We start from the raw sequence: 26,889 nt of genomic DNA on the forward strand, positions 1-26,889 counted from the left end.
CTTTCCTTCAACCTGCACTGTAGTTTGAAGGAGTCTTGATAGTTTGCTACTTGCACAAAATGCAGAAGTATCAGAGAGGACAAACTAGGCTTTTTATTAAATCATATTTTTTACTTATTTGTTTTTTATTAGTAAACAAGTGTTACACTTCTCTTATACATGGAATTAGTCTCCGCTATCATTTTAACTCTTAAGCTACAACTGTTATAGATAGATCTGTTATTACTTCAGTCATGCAAAATGTAAAAATTTTATAGTATGCTTGCTTTCAATTATGACATCTTGTTCACAAGTACAAGTCAGCAGCTGCATGCTGTATTGCTGGAACCATTAACATAAGGTTGCATGCCAACTCTAAGAGTAGTTACTTTAAACAGTTAGAGTGGATCCTGTCAAAAAGAAGGGAATAAATCACCAGAGCAGATGTGTTATTTTACCGTAAAAGGTAATATATTTTGTAAGTTGATACTTTTCTCCTCCATGTTATCAAGTAGAAGTAATAGTACTAAAGAAAATAAAGAAAATAAATTTATGACAATGATCCTGTTTGGAGACGCTTTAACCAGATAAATTCATAATACTGCAAATACCTTAAGACTGTAAATCAAGGTATCTTTAATCTTAATTTTAATGTAATGCACCTTTCGGCTGTATTGGGATATCGTGTTTTCTTACAAATGCTGCTTTCACTTGCTGAGCTCACTTAAAACTGTTCAACACAGGGGGCAGCAGTTTGCACAGCAGATACAGCAGCAGAATCCTGAGCTCATAGAGCAACTGAGAAATCATATCCGGAGCCGATATTTGAGTGGCAGCACTGAAGAACATTCCTGACTTCAATGAGTCACATGAATTGGAATGATGTATAACCCCAAAATGCATACCATAGTTAGTAGCAAAAGCACCATTGTAACTCTTCTGCTTGAATAGAAGACAGAAAATTCTTTGTGTGTGTTTGCAAACAAGAATAAATCTGGTAAACAGACCTCTTGCACATAACTTGGAACATAGCGTTTATGTGTAGTTACTCCTCTGAAAATCAATACACTGAATGAGTGGTTTATCAAAATCCCCGTCCCAGTCATTTCAGTAGGTGCATCAGATTGACCTCCAGGGCTACTGAGTGGGGAGTTTTGTAGTGTGCTGATCTTGCATAATAGCTACTTCTAAAATGATAGTGTAGAAGATGTGTTACTCATATGGTAAGGATCGTGATGGCTGTCCTCCTTTAAACAGTATTGAAATACTGAAATATTGAAACAATAGGCCCATCTGATGTGCCCTTTTATAATGAGCGTTAAGTAGTGTTGGTACAGAGAGTACTTAAAACTCATGCTTGAGAAGTCTGTTTCCTTAATCCTGTGGAGGGGCCTTCATGAGTAACACGAAATACTTTACAACTTCATTGGGCAGAAGAGAGGGAGATGACTGCGTATGAAGGAGTAGCACACATTGTAGAGAAAGAAAAGACAGTAATTCTGTGTAGGATAATGCACAGAAATCAAAATGGAACTTGGCTTGGGAAAGGAAAAGAAAAGTTGTAGGGTTTTCTACTGCCATGTATGTTCTCACATCATGATGGTAGCCCTGGAGGTCAGAATTATGGCTCTATGTTCCTAGGCATGGCAAGCTGTATTACATTCCGTATGTATGCAGTATTTAATATAAACATAAAATTCTTAACTGTAATAAGCTAAAACTGAGCCTGTGACTGTACAAATAACTAGTACTGAAAATTTTAAAGAACTGCCTTAGAAGGATTCTTTTTCTATCCTTGTGTGATAAATCACTGGCTTAAACAATTGGGGATTTTTTTTAATTACATATATCTATCTAAAATGATGGTTATATAGTAAAGTTAAAGATTTTTTGACTCTATAGTATTTGTTTCTTGCTCAGTTAATATCACTCTTGCAAGACTGCTGCTCTTCTGTACGTCTAGTATGTTAACTTTTTTTACTCTGTTTACTGTTCACACTGCTTTGTGATATAAAGTACACTTGTTCTTAGCCCAGGGACCTTCTCAATATACTTTCCTCTTCCCATATCTAAACTAAATTGAGGAGCCTGCTTTGAATTTTTAGGCAAAGTGATCTCTCATGGCCAGTTAGTCTGGAGGAGTAACAATGGACTCCCAAATGGAGAAATACACAGAAACTCCTGAACCTTGGACTTTATATCCAATTGACCCTGTGCTCATAAAAGAGCTCCTCCAGCAGAAGCAAATGCAAAATTTGGGGCTAAGTAATATACCTGATTCTAACAAATTACTGTTGTACATCTACGGTATGAATCAGACAGAAAAATGCTGATCCAAGGAGAAATGAAAGGAATTGGAGAAAACACAAATCTAGGAAATCCATATTACCATCTGTTGAATAAAGAGGTAAAGCTTAATACATGAACAATTTTAAGACATTTCATACTTTATTGAATAGCTTGTCTATGTACAGCATTAAAATGCTTTTGAAAATTCTCACTGAGTTATTATAGCTGCTTTCTTCAGGTTGTAGAGATACTTCAGCTTTACATTAAATACATTTTCAAGTAACAGCTTCTGACTCAATATCTGATGACAAGAAAGAGAATCCCTAAAGGGATCCTTTGTCAGAGGTAGCTCAGATTCTGAATATTATTTATTCAAGGAAATTTAATTATGTTTAATTACACTGTGTAGGACAGGAATACCATTTAGAAGGAAGCTTTATGGAGGCGCTGGGTGGGCTACAAAAAGTGTACAGGTATTACTTGGAATAGTGTGTTGCGTCAGGAGAGAAGCATTGTACCTAGCATGTTAAACTTCACAGTTCCTTTTAATTCTCTTTCATATCTTCAACTGCCCAAAGTGTGTTTCACTGACTTTGATAGGGGGAACCAAAAAATCCGTGGTGGAGTGGGCAGCTCTGCCAATATCTCTGTACAAACTCAAATTATTCTCACTTTGCAAGAGCAATCCTCATGCAGTTACTTTTCTGCTTTGAGACAGAGTGTCAAGAATTTAATGAGAGTTCCTTAAGAGCGACAAAGTATGTTAAGATCCAAAAAGGGCAGAAGAAGTAGTGTACTCATACTGTTAAGTACAAGCTCTATAACTTACTGGATTTATGGGAGAACAATCCCCAAGGTTAAATGGAATGAAGCATTGGTTAGTTACCTGAAAACTACTCTTGAAGTCATCTTCATGGAGTTGTAACTTTCACTTCACATGCTACAATATTGTTTAGGTTTTACTTCAGATAATACAGAGTATATATTAAAATGTTAACAGCATTAGCTAAGCCTTCAGGAATGTACTACAACTGTCTGGCACAATACTTTACAGTAAACATTCTCTATTTCTTATGTATTAACAGAAGGGGCTTTATAGCCTAAACAAAAAACAGTGAAACCAGTAACAGGAGCTGTCATTACATGCTTTTCCACTGAAATCATGAACAGAGAGATCATTTATGCTAAAGTCTGCTTTCCTTTGAATTGCCTAGATTGTTTCAGTCACGCAACATGTCTTAATCACAGGGTGTGGAAGGAATCTTTTCCAGTGTAGTAACTGCACTGTATCTTGTGCTAAAATTTTTCTTCCTGATAGATAAAGTGGTAAACCCACAATCCCTCTAAATATTGCTTTAATTTAAGATCAATTGCAGTTTATCATTCAACTGAGCAAATCTGCATTTACACCTAATTGGTTTTGTATCATTACTGTTCCATCAGTGTGTAAGTACAATAATTTGTTAGAGAAGAAAGTATTTTGCAATCAATTGTGAACTCCTGTAACCTGCTTGCATGGGAGTATATTCTTCTAACAGTGATCATAAAGACACTTAAAGAAATATTCAGCTTAGATGTTGTTTTAGTTGCACTCTTGGTTTTGTAACAAGTGCAAAGTAAAATCACTCATGCATACTGATATAGAACTAGCTCTGTAACTTTGAGTAGATTGTTTTACGGCAACAGAATAGTCATACTGGCATAATGCAACTTGTCTACTATTTCTGTATCTCTCCTACCTCTTACTGCCATGTGGTTACATCTCCTTCAATTTGTGTAGTTTAACTCAAAGATATATTATAAATAAAGTTATATACTTTTTTTGTCTGTATAGTTGTGGTTTTCTGGTTTAATTTTTTATGTATCTGAAGTAGCAGGTAAATTGCATTGTTTATATACCTGTTCATGTTGGTTGGATTTTATCACATAGGCAGGATCCATTTCTAATTTATTGTTTCCTGTACGGACTTAGTTTCTCAATATACAAAGCTGGTTCTCAATTTCTCCAGTATTTTAACACTGTATTTTAATACTTAAATTTCTCCAGTATTTTAATACTCTTAATATTTTACACATGGGAAGCTCAAGTAAAATAGTATCAAAACTAACTATAAAGTTGCTAAGTGCCAGCATGGTAGCTGAGAAATACAAGCTGCTGATTAGTCTTTAACACTAGTTTAACTAGTGTTAAACTAGGAAAGACAGTTGCCATTTTGTCTATGAAATGGCTGCCTCTGGGTAACCATAGATATTTCAGCCAAAAACATTTTCAGTTTCTGTCAAAACAAAGCTAGGGAAAAGCACATTGTAGTGCTTGACCAGGCCCAAAACTTCCTCTTGTGTATGCTTTAGAGAACTTGATCTAAGGCAGCAATGCAGGATGGTTTTTTTCCTTTCTTTTTTTTTTTTTCCTTAAAAATCTATTTAATTGCCTCTGGGATGGGAAGAATAATTGGAACCACCTTATTTTAACAGTAAGAAACTACCTGAGCTCTACTATTTCAGTTTTCAGTTGGAAAGTAACATGCCTGTTAACAACATGTCCTGTATTGCAGGGATGCACAACTCCGCTCATGACAGCAGATAATTGGGACAGATTTGCTATATTGCTTCTGCTTCAAAGAGTGAGCCACAACCAACACCGTCATTGCTTATACTTCAATTCCTAGCTCCAAGTGCCTCTAACAATGCCAGCTGCACTCTCTCATCTCATGCCTTTATCAGGTTTTATTTCCTATGGCTGTACATGTACCATGTAAACACACTGCCATGCCAGGTACCCCATATTATTTTTTTTTTTTTCAATTTGGATTCCAGGAACTTGTCTGTAAAAGATCAGTTCTTCTGAACTGAAGTAGTCTTGTCAGAGCCATGATTTTAAAAGGGTTTAAATACTTCAAAAATTAAAATAAGAAAAATAAGCACAAATTGCTAATATTTCTTATCAATCTCATCCTCCTGTCCTGAGATTATGTAAATGAAATATAATTTGCTAGAACTACACTTTTTTCAAAGGTTTTATTTTTAGTAGATAAAATGCATATGCATGTTTTAAAATATTTGAAAACATTCAAGAAATGCTCAGAGAAATTAAATAATTATTATCACATTTACAGCTATATAGTGATTTGATTTTTTTTGTACTCATTTTAGAACAATTGACAGCAAAAACATCAAGAAGTTGGTCAAAAAAACCCAGTAAAACTACACATTTTTTTTCTTCAGCTTTGCTTGATTTCTGAAGAAACTACACAGACTTGTGCAATATCATCATACTCGTATGTTCTCTTCAAAAATGTGTCTGTAAGTCTTAGGCCAGAGACACTCTAGAAGGGGAAAATATTTATGAGTTGTTATTAGAAAGAATTGTTAATATTATAAAACAGCTATTTTACAACAAAACTGTGCTAATAACATACCTGCAATCCCTGCACTGAAGACAACAATGTAAGTGCAAGATGGAGTGATGAACTTGGGTGCAGCTTCCCAAGTTGCCTTCCTGAAACTCCACACCAGTGGATGGAATTAGTATTGCACATTTCTAAAACCAGATCCATAGTCCTTTCACTGCTAGAGGAAATCAAGAAACAAGAATAAACCTGTGGGCTTTTTTAAGCATTCAAAGACTGCAAACATCTAAAAGCTTGATTATTATTCAGGTAACTATTAATCCAGATTCATAAATACTTGTAAGGTGGCAAGCAGTATTTATTGTGATGCACAGTAATTTGGCTGCAGACAGCTCTCTTTGACACAGCATGCTGTCATGAGCTTAGCAATACTGGATAACATAATACTTGGATGCACTACAAGCTTTTGATGAGAACCATCTGCAGGCCAGATACATGCTTTAGTCTCTGGGTTCAACTTCTATTTAGAATTACTCTATTTAAATGTCAGTCTTGCAACTCTAAAATGACTTCTGATTTAAGTATGAGGTAAAATCATAAATAATGTTGCAGACAGATTAATAGAATTTCTCTACAGATTTCTTGGCTATCTCCTAGTTCAGTACCATATTAACAGGTCATTATATAAGTTTTTTAGTTGTAGTTGTTTCCTTGGAGTTTTTTTTAGTCTCTGTGTTTCAAGTAGTTTTGTGTCGCCACAAATCATAATAAAGACCAGGTTTAAGTAGTTTCAGGAGGAAGTACTGAAACATAAAACAAAACCAGCCACAACTCACTCACTCAGGAAAAAGTAGGAGAATCACATGACATTGTTACCTGCAATTTGTTATTTTACATGTAATGTCAAAAGGTTCTTCCAAATTTACAGTATCTGGTATTGTCTCCAATGATAGCCTTACATCACCATAACCAGGAGCCTGGGAAGGAACAAAAATGTGTATTCTCAGATGCTGGACAGGGAAATTGAAGTTTTTACTAAAGTTTTGATTTCCTGGAAGAAGTATGGAATAAGAGAAATCTGAAGAAACAAGATTGACTGTGCTTTTGGTTAGTATGGAAATCACAGCAGCTCTCCAACTGATGAACATCATCTTCACAGGTTTAACAATTGATCAGAAAAGGATGATCTTTATTATTACATTTTCAGGAGAGTTTAAATCCTTAAAGTTTGAATAGCCATATACAGTTCCTGAGAATATCAGCTTTACCCTAAGGCCTTTAGTCTAAGGTAGGCAGATAACAGATCTGTGTGGACACCACCAGTAAAACTTCCCTGCTTAACCCCACCACTATTCCACATCCTAAGAAACAAGAGAAACTGCCATGTTGGTCCTCTGTGCCTCTGCCAAAATAATTAATTGTCATCAGTTAGAAAGTCACACGATACGAACACTTATCAATTATCCATAACCCAAACACATTTCATATGGTCTACTAATAAACCTATAGTAAATAACTTAGTACCAACAGGGCTGATTCAAAATAGTCACCTGCAGATCACAAAGCATGTCTAGATTTTCAATCCCCATGAATGATAAATCATGAGGGAAAAATAGGTGGAAAATTTGTCCTGCCTTCCAAGGCTGAGTTATTGTACATGTTTCAATTCTACTAATAAAAGGATGTTGTAGTGAAAGTTGTATTTACAGTGTGATTGAAAGATATTTCCAAAGTGGTCCGGAAAGTCAGTGACTGACAGGCAGGGAACAGGTTTTAGTCACGTAAAGTTTGCTACAGAATAAAGACAGATGACATTTTAGAAAGCATATTAAACTGGACGTTAAAGTAAGCAAAGGGATGTCAAACAAATAGGAACTTAGATTAGCCAAGCAATATGCATTTGGAACCTTGCATGAAAGAGAAGTAATTATTTGGCACTGGAAGAATGCAGATATATTCAGCTGTATTAGATGACATGGAGGAATTGACTGGAACAATTATACACATTATACTAAACAACAGGTAGTTTTCCATTAACCTTAGGGTCTTCTTTTACCAGAGATATATTAAGAAAAAAAAAACAACAAACACAAACCTACAATAAAAACAGTATTTTAGAGAATAAACTTAGCATAAACTGACTAAATCAAAACAGGATCAGAGTAGATGAGACCTATACCACACCATATCTGTTGAACTCAAAAATGAGATACTGCCAAGAACTGATGGCCTTGAAGTAACAATAACAGGAGTAACTAGGTTTTATCCAGAACTGAGGTAACTGCTCAGATTATGGAATCAACTAGACAATTTCCTGCTTGTGCTACTCAAGAATGATGTTCTTTAACTTTGGACTGGTTCGTGTACTGAATACCTGTGAGCATGTGGAGCACCTTTTGGCATATTGTGGACACCTGGCTTGTTCATTGTCTCCGAAAGAGACTGTACTTGTGAATTCCAAGACCAAGCCACATTCAAAGAAACAAACAAACAAATAAAAAAACACTCCCAAAAATCCCAACAAAAAAACAACCAAACATACAATCTATGGTATGTGGATACTTGTTTCAAAGGTGCATTTCTCATCTGACCTGCAACAAGGTCATTTTCCTTAATTTTCCTCCCATTCCAAACCACATTTTTACCTCTGGTATTACGTAAATACGTAATACCAGAGGTAAAATTCTGGGCCTGGGTGGGAAACAATGATTATAGTGCCAGCAAATGGATTAAGAGGAAAATTATTAAGAGTGAAGTCTAGAAATTAAATAATCTGATAGCACTTAAAAATGAGGGGAGAAAAGAGGAAGTTACACTAGAACACAGAAGGGGAAAAAAACCCAACTACCTGCTGCTCTTCTAAAGACAGATGTTGCTCGAAGTACGCAAAATAGTTAGTGTTTTTCTTTAATCACAAGGCACAAAAAGATGCATAACCAAAACTAATCCTAGAGTGTTGAAGTATGTGCTTCATGTGCAATTCTCAAAGGTTCAAATAAAAGAGATGCAGAATGAGACAATATTGATTAGGGGAGGGAAAATAAATGAGAGAAAAGGTCAATTGAAAATGAACCCATTTATTGTTAAAAATAAGCAACAAGTTTCAAAGTAACAGGAGAAACTAAGTTTAGGAAAAGGGCAATTTCTAATTTCACGTGTTTATGCACACACTCAACACCTCAATTAAATCAAGATACTTTTAAGTGATTTAGTGACTTTCTTGTGAATTTCTAGGATCAAAGTTTGCTTGCCTAGTTCCAAGTCAGTGTGACTTGACTACAGAACTGCTCAATGTACTAGCAGCTGGGGACTGGGGCAAAGGCAGAGGCAGAGACCCAATTATAAGCTCCTCAAACTTAGACTGAGATTCAACTGTCAAAGTTTTTTTTAACTACCCTTCTGTATCTCTCTCACCATCCTGAAGTGTGAAGATGCAAACTAGGTTTAGGCATTAGATGGCTGTGGAGCTGACTTAAGCAAGATAGTAATTACAACTCAAAATTCAAGAAAAATTTATAAATCATCTAGAATAGGATAGACTCAATAAAAACTGTGGACATGAAAGATAAATAACATTAGGCATAAAAAAATGTTATTCCAAGCTAAAATGTCTGTATGGACTTGGGAGCAACTTTCATATCAAGAGTTGGCACATTTAAAGAGGTTCTTTTGTCATTTGTGTATTTTGCAACACTGGTTACTGGATTCTGACAATTGAAGTGCTCACTCCATTAACTTATCCACACTTCACTGAAGAAATATATGAAATAACTCTAATACATACAGAAAAATGTGAATAAAAAATAAGGCTCAGAAAGTAAGCAGCTTGCACTTTTCCAAGTCATTATTAAAAATTGTTCATTGAGTTTCCTTAAAAACGAATGCCAAGTTAAATTAATACCTAAGTTAAACTTACCATTCTTTGGAGCTGGCTAGTTTGCAGCCTTCCTCGTTCACCCAGATTAGTTTTCCATACAATGTCTAATTTACCAATCACTGTTACACCTTTTATTACTCCAGCTTTCTCTGCAAATTCTTGCTTGGGTTTTAGACAGTATAAGTATTGACGTGTATCCATAGGTTGTAAGTAAGTCCTTGCACCAAAAGTAGACTCACTGAAAGGAAAAAACCACTAGGTCTTAATTTAAACAGCTATTTTGAAGATTAAGAACCCAAGTTTTTTTCCCCCATCCCCCACAAGTCTTATTGTATGTGTATGCATAGTTTGATAATGGTAAAACACACAGAATATTTTTTGTTTTCACAACAGAAAAGACCTCTAGAATTTAGTTAGCACCAAGGACCATGGAGAAATAAAAGAACCTGCTTTTCTCAGCCAGAGAGAAATAACATAGAAATTCTCTCTGCTACATTATAACTAATTATCTGGCATCTTATCATTTAAACAAAAATGCTGGTAATTTTTCTTCTGCTCTTTGTTTTCCTGCACAGTAAATCTCAATGTCATGAAACTAAGATTCCTGTTCAGGAGAAAAACCGTTATAGTGGATGCAAACACTTGGTAAAACAAAGCTTCATTATGCTGCAGGTGAATCCTTCAACAGGCAAGGAGAAGACAGAATTTTCACTTTAGCCCCTACTGCTGAAGCACTCAACCATCACCTCCAAAAACCTAAGCAACTGCAAAACACAAACAGCCAAAGTTAATTTCACAAGATTTTGCATCCACTGTAGTCAGTTATTATGGCATGAGGTGTTTAACTAAATTATTTTATTTCATTGTGAAAAATTTTTAAATTCTATGACTCCATGAGGGTGTACCACTGATCCACCTTGTCTGGTGTCTTGATATATCATGATTAGAACAAGTGAAAACAGTAAGCAGTTTACTGACAGGAAGCAAGAATTAGTCAGATGAGTCCTGTAAGGCTAAGTATGTACACAGAAGTCAGGTGAAAACCAGATCTGGGTTTAATTTTATACAGGAAATACTGAAAGAATAGTATGTTATCATGTCATCATTGTATGCAAATTATTTGAGAATTAGGCTGGATATTTCTCTATTAGGTAGAATTACAGATTTTTAAGAATAGTTGCTATAAAAAGAAAACTAACAAATTTTCCAGCTGAACACAGAAGAGGATTTTTATCTTTTTATGCACGCAAAGGCATACAATCCTCCCATGATGACAAATGACTGACTAATACTTGTATATCCTGAAATATTAATATGAAGCATTTCAAAGTCGAATGTCCTGAATGTAAACATACCTTTCCCCTGCTGTGTCAACTGTGTTCAGTTCTGCAACATTGTACATCATAGAAGGCTCTAAAGAAACCTTCTCCATAAACATTGGAGAGGTAGTGATATTCTGAATTTGAGCTTCCAGAAACACTTCATCTGTCTGAAAAAAATCAAGAGTTCAAGTTCATTAAAATATGATTAGTGTTATTAAGAAGAGTAGGCAGTCCTATTGTTAAAAAAAAAGTCACACATGTTTAGTTCATGCCTGCAAATCAAATCAATTAATGCAAGAAAAAACCTTAATCCCAGTAACAATAGGAGCAAAAGTGTTAGTCAACAGATATCTTGCCAAACAATGGATGTGGGATAATTTTGCTGTGTTCTAGCTATTGTAATAGCATTATTTGTAATGCATTAAATCACCACTTCTCAAGACTTTCATCAACTTAATAGCAACTCAAGTTTTTATCCAAACTATTAAAAAAATGGAATAAATTGTAAGGAATTGCAGTGCACAAGAACATGCCAAGCCAGATCACTAGTGCATAAAGCTGTATAAAAAAATGAAAGTAAATGTGTGTGTTTTTCTTTAACTGAAGTAAAATAGTTCAGATACATGCTCTGAGCTTTTATTATTAAATACTAGCATTCTAGCTAAAATGCAAAATCTAGCCCCTTCTCTCACTCAGCTGCATCATGCCAAAGAATATAGTATGCATCCAACAATTTAACTGGTGCTCTACCTTCAGAACATCTGAAGCTAATGCCTCAACATGTCATCGAAGGACCAATTCTAGTACAATAATGAAAGCTATAGACTGTTAAACTTCAGAGGATGAAAAACCATGGGACTAGAGAAGTTTTTGCCTCACTTCTTTTGTGCAACTGCAGACCAATGAAGTCACTTTCCATGCCTAAAAATCTCAGGATGGAATAATTGTGGAAGACTCAGTCTATTAGAGATATGAGTCCCGAAAGAAGTGAAAACCACAATTAAAGAAGTGCCAGTTAAAAAAAGGGGGATACCAAATTTGCATTTATAACAGTCACTGATTCAGGCCATTGGATTAAGTGATTCTTGTAGGTCCCTTCCAACTGAAATAGTCTACTCTACAGATTCAGATTGAAGCAGTTTGAGTATTTTGTTATGATAAATTTTAAGAAAGTACTTTGTGGGGAAGGTGGAACAAAACTTACAGTTTCTTTTTGATCAGTGTAAATAAATGACTTTTTATACAAATGGAGTCTTGCTTGTAAATTACAAAATAAAAGTGGGACAAAATTGCCAGAATATGTTTAGTCTCAAAAAATTGTGTTAGAAGGAGAAATACAGAATGGTTGTGTAACTTTTTGTATTGCCTTTAAACACATTAAATACAAAGCAGCATCTATATAGTAATAAAAACTGTGCAACCCCAACAGGTTACAGAGACAGTACATGCTTGTAGGAACTGGAAATAAACCAAACTGAAACATGGCTCTCAGTAATCATTACTACTACCATCTGACTGCCACTTGAATTGACACCATTTATATCCCATAAATCCATTGCTCAAAGTTTCCATTTACCCAAATTTTAGTAGTTTTCAAAACAGCAACCATAGGCAGAAGTTTAAAAAAGCTAATTTGAAAGGGAAAAGAAAAAACAAGCAGCACAATGAAAAAGCAAGTTAGTTTTGTGTTATTCTTAATTTGGTTTGGTATTACTTTTGTTTTAAAAAAAACTTGTCAAAATATGCAGTTTATCTTAGCACAAGGCAGGCCTTAAATCAGTCTGCAGAAGTAACATAGTAACTCAATCAACTGTTACATGCAGTTAAAATTATGAAGTGCAGTTACAGCTAGCCAAAGGAAGGAAGAACATCCAACTGCTGCTCTCTCCTCAAACCCACTGTCTCCACCAACTAGATGTGAAAAGTTCTGTCACAGTTTACAAAAGCAGTGCTGCAGTGAAACCTACATTTCCATGGGTCAAAACCAGAAAAATTTTAGAAGGAAATAAATTCTCTTTTCAAATAATATATATAATAAAATTTTGTTGAGGTATTTTATTGGAGGACCCCCACAAGAATCTGTAGATATCAAGTTCTAGTTTCAACAATGGGTATCAAAGAAAGAGCTAACCATTTAATGATTAGCTGCACATATAAAGATGAGAACACATCCCTTTATGATATGCAGAACAAACATTGCTTTTCCATTATGTTTGTAAAGAATGTCAATAACAAGCACAGAGACAGTTAAGCAATTAAAAAAGCATACATATTTATAAAAAAATAAATAAAAATTACCACAGAACTGAGGTCACTCTAATGGGAAAATAAAAAAAAAGAACACATTAGAGAAATTAGGGTTAAATGTTAAAGAAAAAGGAGGCTAACTTCCAAACAAAATGCATTTCTGCATTTTTTTGCACCATTTAAACAAGATAGCATTAGTAAGACAGAAACAAATAAAAATGGATGCAAACAAAGATGACAACTATATTTCTAATAACTTATAGGTAGTATGGTTACATGATTTACTAGCTTTGCTTCAGAACCAATCCAAAGTAGAGCTTAAGGCACACAAGTCACAGACAAGATATGGTAGAATAAACTGACTCAAAAAAAGAGAGTTAGTTTTTGAGTAAGTTTAAAGTTTGTCCTGAATTTCAATCCATGCAATGGGTTGTACATGAAATGGAAAAACAGTCCTTGTCACCTTATATATAATTTTAAGTACCCTCATATATGAATGTCTCAAAAATAATGTAGTAATGTGTCCTAACAAAGCTACTATGTTGCAAGATGTAACAAAATTTGGCACAATATCAAGAAAAACTTTTTAGAATATTCACCAATCCAAAAACCCAACTTCAGCTGCAAACTGTGTTGTCTACCTCCCTGTGCATGCTTACAGGAACAGAACCTTTTACAGAGCCTTTTTTCAAGGCATATTAAAGTCAGTGAGAGTAATTCAATCCCAGGATTGCAGCAGGTTAGGGCAACAAGGCATGTATTCTATGCATAAATTTCAGTGATCAACTGCATTTGGGTGTTACTGCAGTATAAGCAATAAGCAAGAGATTAAGGTTCAGCATCATTCCTTGTCTTAGAAAAAATATAATTATGGATTATCATTAGACTATAAATAGAAATTAGTTTTAGTAACAGACATTATGAACAGAGAGCATCACATCCATAATCTTAATGATAAGAGTTTAACTGGTTAGTCAACCTTTAGAGATCTTTAGTTAACTAATAACTTACACGTACCATTTTTTTCTCCCTTGCTCTCAAGGATAATAGTCAGGATGAATTTCTTGGTGCTTTCACAGCAACGTAGTATCACACACAACAGCTAACCATAGACTTATTTCTAGGTTTTTAGAAGTTATTTGAATTCCATGGTCACAAGACATAGCAACACTTTATATACTTTCAGAAATTAGACAGGAGTGCTACTATACCAGCTGGCTAGGCAAATGGAAATTGCTCATTTAATGTCCAAAATCTTTTTTAAAAAATTTTTTTCAATAAATTGAATGGGTAAGACGGTAATGGGAGTTGCATAAATTCATGAACAAGAAGAACAAAAGGTATCAAAGAGCCTCTTAAAAACTCTACAGTGGAAAAGAAAAAGCACCAAAAAACCCCCAAAATCTAAACCCACATGTACCAGCTCAAACACCAAAGCTTCTCATAGATTTTTACCACAAAGAATTGGTAGCTAACCGAGAGTTAAGTAAGACCCTTATCAAGACTGGTCAGTATAACTAATATGAAAACTGAAAAAAACAAAAAAAAACAAAACAAAACAAAAACAAAAACAAACAAACAAACAAAAAAAAAAGAAAAAAAGAAAAAAACCCACCAAACAAAACAAAAAAAACCCAACAAAACAAAACAAAAAAAAAACAAACTAATCTATGTAAAAAGTTTGCCCAGAATTACCTTAAAGAGGTGCTTCATCACAATCTTTACACATGAAGTATAAAGAGACAGCACCATTTAAGATATCTGTCCCTCTTTTCCCTACCACATACTTTACAGCTGAAACAATAATATAATCCACACACTAAATAAGAGATATATTTTGCTCCCAGAGAAATTACTTCATTTCTTAGAATTATTTTTTTCTTAAATCACAGCAGAAGAAATTTCCAGACATTCTCACTTACAGATAATAGCAGCTCTATAAAGAGTTCAGCCAGTGCTATATGCTTATGCTCTAATCCTGCTCAGGTACCTCACACCTGGTCAATGTATGGTTTGAAGCCTGTGGCCTAAAGATATGTACCAATTTCTTCCCATAAAGAGACAAAGGCAGACATGTACATATGTTCAAATAACTATGCAAGACATATATAATTAGAAGCACTGTGTAACTGTCACAGGCCTAAAACTTAAATTACTGAATTGAAGGGTCATAGTTACATAGGGAAAATCTAAATTTAAGTAATTTAAATTTAAATTTCCCCCACTATGATAAATTGTCATCTCCTTTATGAACAATTAATCTCCCTTACAGGAAGTACTCTATTAGCCTAAACATACAAGCAATAACTGAAAGTATTTGAGTCCATGAGAAAGTGGAATATATTCAAAATTTTTAGTCAATTACATTAATGTCCTGACATCTCTTTTGCCCTTCATCAAAAGCCTATCTATTTTTAAATGATACAATATATATCTACCACTGTTTTTACATTAGAATTGATCAACTTTCTCAGAAAGGTGTACTTACAAAGCACTTTGAATTTAGTCTAAGTAACAAACCCAGCAGGCCTAAACAAACCTGAATATACACCGTTCTCACCTCTGCATTGTAGAATTTGGTTTTCACATCTAGTGGTTTAAGAACCTGAATGAAATGGAAAAAAAGACAGATTGACATTGGTTTTTCAGACGTCGGCATAGACTGTTTTGAAGTACCAGCATCTCTTACTAAAAGGTGTTATTTTTCTTTTTGATCTTATACATAGCAGGTCCATGACAGAATATATGACAGAATCAACTCAAGAGTATATCCTAGCTGCTTCTTACTTATGGACACTTGACTACTTTCCTACTAAGCAGTCTCCTCATGCTGAAAACAAGTAATTCTCCACCCAAGCACTGGCCTCTTACAAAACTGCCCAAATCCAGTGCTCTAAGTAGATCTGTGTGTTTAAAATAACACTATATCCCATCCTGGGTCCTTCATTTGCTTTCAACTGTGAGCAAGAACCTTTACAAGTCCTTCAGAGTTTTGTAACAAAAGTTACTGAGGGCTTCTCTAAACATAAATGAAGCAGAGAACTATCCATTTGTTTAGCTTTCTTAGCCTTCACTTCTTTCTTGAAAATGCAACTGTTTCAAGAAATTACAGAAAATCATAATACATAAAATAATAAATTATATTCATCTCATGATTATTAAGTGTTGGTTCTTAATGCCTGAATTTTATGCATAAAGCTACTGCAGTTCACACATTCAAATATGAAGCATATATAAACTGAAAGAAATAATCTTCTATCATACTTGTAAAAAAACAAATTTAAATTCTGTTTCTGAAGACACTTATTTCCCATTAAAAAGGGAAACTTTTTTTGTTCACATATAAGTGCACTGCATCCTGAGACCTCTAATGTTCCAAGTTGTCAACAAACTTTTTAGCACTGAAGAATGCAAGATCAAAAAGTTGTCTTCGCAGAGATTTCATAATTTTAAAATGCATAACGTTCAAATCTTTCAAGTATTCATAACTATGTTTCTCTAGTAAAAAAAAATTAATTTAGATCTTTGTTTGTTTGTTCAGTGAGCTTCTTATAAATTTTCCAACACGCTGAATTTTTTCTCTCTCTTCTGATAAACAGTCTTTCCATTTATTTACTGCAATAAATTGGAATTCCAGTAAAATACAAAAAGTTATTGTGAGGTTCAAAACCACCCAATCCTAGAAAGAATCATTCCTTCTCCATGAAAACATAATGCTGTTAATTACTTAGAAAGCTTTGGAACAGAAGGGCACTATCAATCAGTGTAAAACTATATATATTATTTTTTAAAAAAAGCTGATTCAAACCAACTAAAACCAGTTCAACTTGAAAGATGCTAGAAAATGTAACTGAAAAATCTGAGAATCTGTAAAAGAGTATTTTTTAATTATAAAATAGCTAGACATCTCAATCACTAGCAGCCATGAATTTTCACTGTACAGACATAGTTCAGATTTCTGTAACACTGCTTTTTGTTCATTCTCAGGTTTCCTACTGGTGTCTCCACATCAAATTTAAAAACTAACAGCCAAAATTCTCAGTGCAATGCTTTTCTCATAATGAATCAGAGAGTATTTATAGAACTGTAAGGAAGTGTATGTATACTTATGCTTCATTCTTTGAATGAAGGGCTTCCTATTTAACAGCTGGCTTCAACTGTTACGACAATTCAGTTGCCTGTGCCGGGTTCAGTTAAAAACAACAGCAATTATACATGCAGGCAAAACCCCCAAAAAACTGCACAAGTAAGTTTGCAAACAAGATCTAAAGGAGATAAATCTTGTGCAAAGCTCTGACAAGTGGAACATTAGAGAACAGAGAAAAGATGAGATCTGAAGCTTGCACATGCATGTGTATGCAATCATAGAAAGCCTAGAGGGGACAGAGAGACAGAACACTGAACAGAGGAAAAGAATGGAGAAACGGAAAGGGAAGCAGTGTCATAAGGAAAGCACGACAAAGCACACAAAGATGAAAACTAACTTCAATAAAGATGAAGAAACTCTATAGAGATGCTAGTTTCAGAGGGAGGGCAACACAAAACTTTTATATGGAATCATTTTCCCTAGGATTGTCAGGAAACACTTTTGACTAATCAATACCTGGCAATTCAAGGCCCACAAATACTAACAGCACTCTAATGTTCTTTGTAATGCATGGCAATTTAACCTTCTAAAGACTGAAATTATTTTTTTCTGTAGTATTTAGATGGAATACTAGAAAATAGCAAAATGCAATCACCCCACAGAATCACAGAATATCCTGAGTAGGAAGATAACCACAAGGATATCAAGTCCAACCTCCAGGAATATGTGCCAGACAGCACTGTCAAAATGCTTAATGTAAACTTTGTCAGGCTTTGCTCTGTGACCACTGCCCTAGGGAGACTGTTCTGGTGTCTAACGACCCTCTGGGAGAAGAACTTTCTCCTAGTATCCAGCCCAAACCTCCCTTGAAACATCTTTAGGACGAAACTATACAATGCTCCTATATTACCAGATGCTCTGTCAGAGTATCTAAAAATGTATTCAGTAAAGCATGTCATGTAATCCTCCATTCCATGAAGATTAGTCCACCAATATCCAAGTCTCAATATATTGCTCTAAAAAATTAAACACCCATGAAATATACATTAAACAGACTCTTTCTTGCCAGAACCAGCCCACAGATTAGTTTCTTGCTTTCCTCAGTCACTCTTATTGCAAGTCTTGAAATTTGTGTGATGGAAGAAAAGGTTTAAGATATAAGATAAGATATATTTATATATATATATAATAGAAGATATAAGATATATATATATCTTTATATAATATATAAAAGCTATTATACAATAGACCTCTTTACTTAAATTCCTCTAAAAACCAAACTATTAAATTCCAGTTTAATAAGGTTGCACACACTAAAAGAAAAATCAGAATTTTACAATACAAGCTCAATGGTTGCATGTATCAAAGCCAGAATGACCAATACTTGTTCTGTTTAAAAATAGTCAAAGAGCTGTCTGCTATAAAAAGGGACTTTTTAAGAGCACATTTTTTTCCTCAATAAATTAGTAAAAATTATTAGATGTTATATTTATTAGTTCTGAGATGTTTAACTGTGTGTAATTGGAAAACCCCTACTTGTGTGAAGTTTGAAGCAGTGGCTCTTAATGGTTCACTTTTAAAAGGGAATGGATTTTTGGTACATAAAAGTGCTTATGAAGTATCGAATGTTTTAAAATGCATTTTCCAGACTCACACACTTATTAAAAGTGGAGTAAAATACTTCATGAAATACCTGAAATTTGAAGAACTTTCTGAAGTACATCTTCTCTCCAGTCTGTGTAGTATAACTTACTGCACAAACTAAGCTGAAAAAAAAATTTAAAAAAAAGTTGTGTTACTTTAAATCTTGTGCTATATCAAAAGCAGAATAGCATGCATGTACTCCAGCAATTAAGCTTATTTAATAATAGAAAAAGTTAAAATTTTACATGTGTGTTCCTATCTCCTTTACTTCATGATGGATCACGTCATCAATGCAACAGTCAGGTTTAAGTTCTGCTACTGCAGCACTAGAAGCTGAAAGGTTCAAACGCTGAGAACTTGTCTGAAGATCAGCCTGGGGACAGAAAACCAAAGCATCAGTTAGAACTATCGCTGTTTAACTTGTGTTAAAGAAAAGTAACTTATGTTATAAAGTACTAGGTCTCACTGTGCATTTTGTACCCTACATGCTTTCACACATATTGTAAGAGCTCAGTTGGTCAGAACATGGAGCTCACAACACCAAGGCTGTGGGTTTGATCCTTGTGTGGGCTACTGACTTAAGAGTTGGACTTACTCGTCCTTGTGGGATCCTTCCAACTCAGAATATTCTGATATTCTTGACTCAGACACCTTCTGCGACATATATTAAGATGATGAGATACTTATAAAGCTAAAGACAAGCCGTAAAACATATAAATAATCCAATCCTTTACCATACAGCTTACAAAATCACTATTTACTTTATACATTGAGTTCCACAATGCCTTCTGAAATTTTTACTGTTTTATTTGTACAGTAAACACAAAACCCCAATTCTCTAGAAAAGAATTAATACAATATACAGATCAGTGTATGATTCACAGGGAACTGAAGATCTCATTGAAAGTGAAGGTAAGTGAATGTAACTCTGTTTTTCAGCTGTGGAAGTTTTGCTGTAACAATTGTTCAGAGAAGTTTTAAATAGAAGGGTGCATGTTCAAAGAAGGTCAATGGAGGTGGGGGTGTTTAGCCACGAGAAAAAGGCTCAGGAGTAGGACTTTACTGCTCTCTGCAACTAGATGAAAGAAGACTGTAACCAGGTGTAAGCTGGTCTCTTCTCAGAGGTAACAACAAACAATTTGAGCAAGAAGAAATGGCCTCAGGTTGCACTAGGGGAGGTTTAGATTGGATAGCAGGAACAATTTCTTCATGAAAAGTGTTGTCAAGCATTGAACAGGCTGCCTAGAGAAGTGATTGAGCACTTCCCTAGGCAGCCTGTCCAATACTGCCATCCCTGCTGGGGACTGTGCAGATGTGGAACTTAGCAGTGGACTTGGCAATGCTGGGTTAACAGTTCCACTTGGTGACCTCAGGAAGTCTTTTCCAACCTAAACGCTATGATTCTGTAATAAATCAATTTTTTTACACAATCCAAGTTTTTCATTTTAATCTTTGAAGATTTATGCAATTGTTATAGAATTATAATTCTATTCTATTATAATGATAATAATTCTATTCTTACTCTTTCCAATTTCCAGGTATATTTTCTGGATTGGAAAAAGGGGCACATATTTCCTGAAGTCTATGTATTAGCATTAAACATACAATATATTGTCAGAAAATATAGTAACTGTGTTTTATTTTTTTATAAATCTTTTATAAGTGTAGTTTTCTTTACCATACCTTTACCAGTATGTCCTTAACAACTTGACTGCTATCATTGTGCACGCTAATGTAACTGGAAAATGTCTCTCCCAGGAATATATTTCTGTATTTCAGGCAAAAAAGAAAAAGGGAAAAAAAAGAAACTATTTTTAGTTACATTTATTAAAAACCAGAACATTTCACTGAAACATTTTTAAGTTCATACACATACACATTTGCCAGATCAAACCGTTGAAGAAAATTGGCATTTGCGTACCCATACTTCTGAAATCATCCTTCTAAGACAAACAGTTTTAAAAGACAACAACCAAATCAGAATTTTTTCTAGCTAAAAGTCTGACAGGAATAAGAAGGCTTTCAGCACCCACAAAAATCACAGTAGTAAACTCTGTTAGTATAACATGTGATTTATAGTGCATTATCTTAGAAATTCACACACAGCTGCCAATCTCTTTCAATGCTCATTAGGTTCAGTGAGGCTACAGACAAGAAACTTCAGGCAGCATACACATATATATATTTATAAATCAAGCCACATATTTTTTAAATGACTGAACATCTCGTTGCAGAACAATGGTACACAAACAGAAAGAGAAGTATGAATCCTAAACCTTACATATTACAGTTACAATCATTTATTCTTACCCAAAATTTTGAGGCAAAGTCAGCATTTCTCCTAACATCAAAGTTTCAGCCCCCTTTACAGTAGAAGGATCGTCTTTCATGAGCTGGTTAAATAGATTACCTGTAAAAATATCAAGTTCCTATTAATTAAATATTTGCTAAGTCCAAAGTTTTGTCTACATTTAAGTTAGGCACATAATCACTTACTCAGATGGAGTTTATTTTAGATACATTTCTTTTACAATAAACTTGTTCAAGGATGAAATATATATCTATAAGCCTGCCTATAACTTAACTTCAAGACACTTGTGTCCAATAATTTACTCAGTATGTACATACTGAAGTGCACAATCCAAAAGGCATTGCTCAAATTAACACTGAATTTTGAGATAAATTCTATCCATCTAAACCATGTTACATAACAGAAATAATCGACCTCACTTACTTTCTTCCCCTGCTTGCTTTTTTTTCCACACAACCCTCCTTCTTCAGTCTTTCCTTTGACTCTTGACTTCAAGACTTCAGCTATTTCTGGGAGACAGCCCAGGGGCTTCCAATTCATGACGGCACACCAAGCATAATGCAACTCAAAACCAGTGATTCTTGCAAGATTGTTTTTCCACAGAACATTCATGTGTTGGTTGTAACTACCAGGGTCTTTTCTCCAAATTAAAAAAATATATTAAAATGCCAATCTTTCTCCACTTACACACTTCCTGCACAGAACTACATCTCACTGTGTACGTCAACTGCTCAAACTTTGAGGTCATGTGTTTGACTATCATCACCAATCTTTCAGAGATACAGGTCAAGAGCTATAGAGTGCACCTTGGTACTTTCCTTTAGCTATTACCAAATCTTAAGTATATTGCTGTTTCAGATAAGAGTCTATGGGAGGTCATGACTCCTCTAAGTGTTAGATGGTCACACTGCTTAAACTTGGTAAAACATACATAATAATCAGCCAGTAGAAGAGACTTACCTGGCAAATCTCTTTCTTCACAAGTCACCGGAATATTAGTGAACAAGGTAGGTTTGGTTAGCCTCATCACTGCAAAAATAAAAAGAAAAAAAAAAAACAAAAAAACATTGGACAATCAAACAACTATTTTTAAGTTTGTTTTTCAACTTTCACAAGAAAAACCAAAACCACCCAACAGACCACAACCACCAAAAAAGTCTCAGCCTGAAAAAGGATCATATGGCCTTTTGCAGTACAAAAAAACCCTCCCTGCTATTCTAAGATCCAAGAATGCCATTGCTTCCTCTTGCTTTCTATCCTGGTGAACTAACCTATTCATCTACTGCTTTCAATTTGATGTGTTAGAAGTCTTACACCTGCTACAGCATTAAGTGCTTTGTGGTCTTCAGAAGTGTGTCCATTTCATTTGTTTGTAGACTTTTCCAGCTTAACTGCCTGTCCTGTGAGCCTTGTTGCCCTAGAATGGGACATGACGACTCGTACAGACCCTTTCAGTCAAACACCAGTCTACTAGAAATTGCATTTACGTCTTAACCTATTACCTTAACAATTACACAAGGTAGAGTTACAATACTAAAAGCCTACATTATTTATACCACTGCTTTTTCTCTAAGTCACAAACTTTAAACTCAAACCAGTAAAACCAGCACAAAAACCTCATGCAAATACAACAAAGCTATTTTATTTATACTGGCAAAATCAAAATCATTAAGATTTTCCTATTAAAAAACCACTATTTCAAGTAAGTGGTATTTTCAAAGGCTATTTTAACTCACACTCAAAATTACATTATTTTCATTTAAATGACAGATTTAAGTGAAAATAATGCTACTGCTTAAAAGAATTTCTTCCTCTTCAAATTAACCAAAGGTCCTAAACTTACATACAGTTTGTCATGAAGGCATTCATATGAAACAAAATTGAGCATTTGTAATCTTAGGTGTTAATCTGAATACGTAAAAACCATTAGGGCTTTTTTCTTTGAAACTTAACAAACATAACACCAACAAAAACTAAAAAATAAACCAAAAGGATGTCTCTTGATTGCAACAAGTTAATCAATACGTTTGCACTGACACAGGTATGGTAGGTTTATTTTTATTGTACTTTTGTACAGCTACTGTGTCCAGACAGCGTTCACTGTTCCCAGTGGTGTAAAGTATTCAATTGCTTTGACAGACATTTGGGTACAGTGGGCAATATTGGTTCACAAGAACTTATGCTACCATACAGCAGACCCATGCAAATGACCATTGACAAAAACAATTCTCACTTTTCACATGAAAAAAAAAGAGAACATATTCTCTTTGTTATGGTGACCTTTGAAGAGTTAGAACCGTGAGGTATATTAAACAAAACCCAAGATATATAAAATAGAGTAAACAGTGAACCACATTCAACATTGGAAATTAAAAAGAAAATATACTGAATTACACATGCTTATGAATTAAGCATTCCTCAAAGAGAACAAAATGAAAGCCTGGATTTCAGCTTGTATACCAGCGCTAACCATGACTGTAGTAATTCTGCAGAGAAGCATGGTGTTTACTCTTACAAGACCTCAGTTACCAGCTGAGGTGCTCACAGCTAGCAGTGTATCTACCATTACTCACATACAAGCCAACTCAAAGCAGCACAAAACTGGCAGCTACAGTGACAACAATCTCTCCTTCTGTTTAGTAAAATGTTTAGCTCTTTTGTCAGTATATCAAATTAATCTAGTGGGACTGTATTATTGGCATTATCCAAATTTATTCAAATTCACACTATGCCTGTATAACTACCATTTGCTATTTCTAAAAAAAAGTTAAGTCATGTTTCAGAAAATAAACAAATACATCACAGAATGAAGTCAAAACAACCTATGATAGGTATTATCACATTTATTAGAAGTACTAAATTACTGTTAGAAAATGTATCATCTCTTCTAAGATCCTAGATACAAAAAACATTAAATAGAACTCAAATCACACTGCATTTTACTTCATTTTATCTTCAAAAATGCTGATGCAATTTTGCAAATTTTGTTACTATTAATGTTGAGCTCAGAAATATAATGTCAGCAAAAAATTTGGCTAGACAGACTTTAAAACTATTAACAACCCTTAGTTATACTGCAGTTATAATGCAGTCTAGACAGCATTTTGCATCAGTTTTGCTAAGTTGTCATATTAAATGTGACAAACACCCCAATCATAAATGTAAGACATCTACAAATGTCTTAAAATTCAGTCAAAGTTTAAAAATACATGTCAATCACTCAAATGGAGAAATTTTTATCTAAAAAAAATTGTAATGCCTATAATAAAATATAATTATGCAACACAAGGATGTTACAAGACTGTTAAATCTGAGGGGAATTCACTTTTGTTTTTTTTACAGAGGGATCTCTGTTATGCTTAGGTACATTTTGGTGCGAGCAGCATTAATGACAATCTAATAATCTACAAATACTGTTTTCCCCCTTTTCCAGATGCTACAGGCCTTGACCTCCAGCTACATCAAAACTATCTAGAATTCGTAGGAGTGCAAATGCAAAATCTTGCAGTCATATTGATCCTATTTAAACTTCTCTACTGACCCTCCAAAGTTTCAACTCAGCAGGGACAGCATGACCTTGGAACACTTCAATCTTTTAGAAGACAAAAAGTCATCCTGAACTCTGCCTTTTATGACCATAAAAGGCATTCAAATTCTCAAAGACAACAAGAGGGTTCAAATAGATGTCTCATTTCCTAATTTCCTCTCTTTCACCTGGAAGCTGGTGTTTTCTTGTTCCCAAATATAATTAGAGACAAAAGAACAGAAACATCAGGAAAATAAATTATCAAAGGCATAAAACAGCAATTATTAAGTTGTTTATTATTTTTTAGCCCACAGCTTCCACTGAAGCTATCATTAATACTTCTGTGAAAATATAGCTAACATTACTACATATCCCACATAAATTGATTTTGTACTTCATGGGAGGGATATGCCATCATTAAAAAAACTCACATACTACTTTCAGGAAATAATCAGATCTTGAAAATCTTAATGTCAGTTACAGCTGTTATAGCAATTATTACAACACACTTAAAAACATCTTTCCTTCTCCTAATTCTAAATGAAGCAGAGAGGATGTACTTTGCTTAATTGACAGCATTAATTTTATTATCTGACATAGCTTGCCACAATAGTCTGGAATTTTTATTTCCATTTTTCGCTTTAGACCACCAAGGTAGAGAAAGGCTATAAAACACAGTACTAAGCCAAGTGGAAATTTACTAATCTTAACAGAACTATAAGTCTTGAGACAAAACAAAGTTAAATAAATATATCATTGTAGTTAGAAAACCAAAGCCTATGGCAAAGTAACATGAGTAGTTTTCTTACTCTTAATTTATCAGTTGTTTTAAGATCTATATATTCTGAAGTGCTTAAAAACTTTAGTATTTCTGACTGTAATGTTATTATTGAAATATATTTGAAGTTATAAACTAAATATAATTCCATATTTATGTACAAGCAAATTCATTTTATCTGTAAGGCTTAGCTTTTCCCTAAGAATATTTCTAACATATTCACAGTATAATATATCACAGAAAATCCATATCTGTCCCACAGATCTTTGGATAGTAGCATTGCATGATGGCAATTCATTCTGTTTAATGAGTCTATTCAATTTTATCCATATGTCCTCCAAATTCTCATTTTTACAAAAAGACTGTTCAATTGTCCACTTGGCTCTACAAAATGCATGCAGTTTTAGTCTTTCCAAATTATTCTGCAGTTCTTGAGATAAAGGATGAATCTTTTCTCTGAGTTTAGTGCTAGGGAGAGAGACACTCCAAGACCGTTTCAATTTTTGTTTTCCATTAGGTGGTGGTTCTCCTTGACAGTCCAAGTTAACTGGTCTGTGAACAACCTGTGCTTGGATTAAAGTCGGACCATGTTTCATGCTAGAGTGAAACTCAAGGAGATTTTTTGTGCAGTCATAATCAGTAGATCCTGTAACATATTCTGAAGGTGTAGAAAGCTGTTTCAATTCTTCCACTTCCTCACAAGAAATAACAGGTGCCTGCTTTTTTGGTTTGAGGGGAAGTCTGTGTAAATCATTTGGAAACCAGGGTGCAAATCTTGGTAATTGGCGAATGGGAAACTCCTTCACTGCTGCTTCTGCAAATTTCTGCAGTTTTATTAAATCTCTCTGATGTGGTCGATAGTGCAAGACCACTTCCATGCTTGAACAGTAGGAATCCAGTGATTCTTAGGAAACCAGTCTCTTGATAATGATTCTTGTATCTAGACTGAAACATCTTATTTACAAGAATTTCCTTGCCCCATGATGCATAGATCAGTGGAAAACAGGACCTAAAGCAGAAGTATTATAAAACAATGAGATACTACCATATTAAGACAAACGTTGCTAGGATATTTTTCAAGAAAGAAACAGGTAGTAAAAATACATGAGATATATATCAGAACATTCTATTTTATCTAGGCTGAACATTAGCAGCTGTATTCCATCATTACCAGTGTAACTTCAGTACACTGAACATTTTTCACATGCACATTGCTTACTCAAAACAGTCCTTTTCCAAGAGAACTCTTTTACTGTTGCCATCTCATACTTGCCATCCATCACTATTCTGGTTATATTGTGGTTGGTTATATTGTGATGCATATTAAAAGACACACAATTACTTCTGCCTATTTTCTCAAATTAAGCGGACAATTTTTTAAGAGTTTTACTCCTATATATCAGCACTTTTAGCCGAGGCACATAAAGTAACTAGAAAACATATATGTTACAAAAACCCTTCCCAAAATAGTACAGACTG

General features: G+C 34.4%; 3 protein-coding genes across 7 annotated transcripts in view; 1 reads left to right on the forward strand and 2 right to left on the reverse strand.

The window, feature by feature from the left end:
• SGTB (small glutamine rich tetratricopeptide repeat co-chaperone beta) overlaps positions 1–5,515 on the forward strand; it is a 25,544-nt gene extending 20,029 nt beyond the window's left edge. For both annotated transcript variants that reach the window (XM_041470682.1, XM_041470681.1), the window contains one exon: positions 723–5,515. In XM_041470682.1, coding sequence (XP_041326616.1) covers positions 723–834 — 112 coding nt within the window. In that variant the 3' untranslated portion in view covers positions 835–5,515. The remainder of the gene's footprint in view (positions 1–722) is intronic.
• Positions 2,417–26,889, reverse strand: part of TRAPPC13 (trafficking protein particle complex subunit 13) — a 26,241-nt gene continuing 1,768 nt past the window's right edge. The window contains exons 2-13 of one of the 4 annotated variants that reach the window (XM_041470677.1): positions 22,067–22,135; positions 21,106–21,205; positions 20,479–20,563; positions 19,041–19,168; positions 18,845–18,917; positions 15,625–15,669; positions 13,116–13,133; positions 10,851–10,984; positions 9,535–9,733; positions 6,495–6,595; positions 5,688–5,835; positions 2,417–5,594 (exon numbers count right to left, since the gene is read on the reverse strand). In XM_041470677.1, coding sequence (XP_041326611.1) covers positions 5,490–5,594; positions 5,688–5,835; positions 6,495–6,595; positions 9,535–9,733; positions 10,851–10,984; positions 13,116–13,133; positions 15,625–15,669; positions 18,845–18,917; positions 19,041–19,168; positions 20,479–20,563; positions 21,106–21,205; positions 22,067–22,135 — 1,205 coding nt within the window. In that variant the 3' untranslated portion in view covers positions 2,417–5,489. Of the gene's footprint in view, positions 5,595–5,687; positions 5,839–6,494; positions 6,596–9,534; positions 9,734–10,850; positions 10,985–13,115; positions 13,134–15,624; positions 15,670–18,844; positions 18,918–19,040; positions 19,169–20,478; positions 20,564–21,105; positions 21,206–22,066; positions 22,136–26,889 lie in introns of all 4 variants that reach the window. The other 3 variants (XM_041470676.1, XM_041470679.1, XM_041470678.1) reach the window with 3 other exon arrangements.
• Positions 23,128–26,889, reverse strand: part of SHLD3 (shieldin complex subunit 3) — a 5,502-nt gene continuing 1,740 nt past the window's right edge. Inside the window, exon 2 of the mRNA XM_041470683.1 lies at positions 23,128–26,419. Within this exon, the coding sequence (XP_041326617.1) occupies positions 25,539–26,288 (750 nt within the window). The 5' untranslated portion in view covers positions 26,289–26,419 and the 3' untranslated portion in view covers positions 23,128–25,538. The remainder of the gene's footprint in view (positions 26,420–26,889) is intronic.

Source organism: Pyrgilauda ruficollis, unplaced genomic scaffold, assembly GCF_017590135.1.
Source record: "Pyrgilauda ruficollis isolate IOZ18807 unplaced genomic scaffold, ASM1759013v1 scaffold25, whole genome shotgun sequence".
NCBI classification, from domain to species: Eukaryota; Metazoa; Chordata; class Aves; order Passeriformes; family Passeridae; genus Pyrgilauda; species Pyrgilauda ruficollis.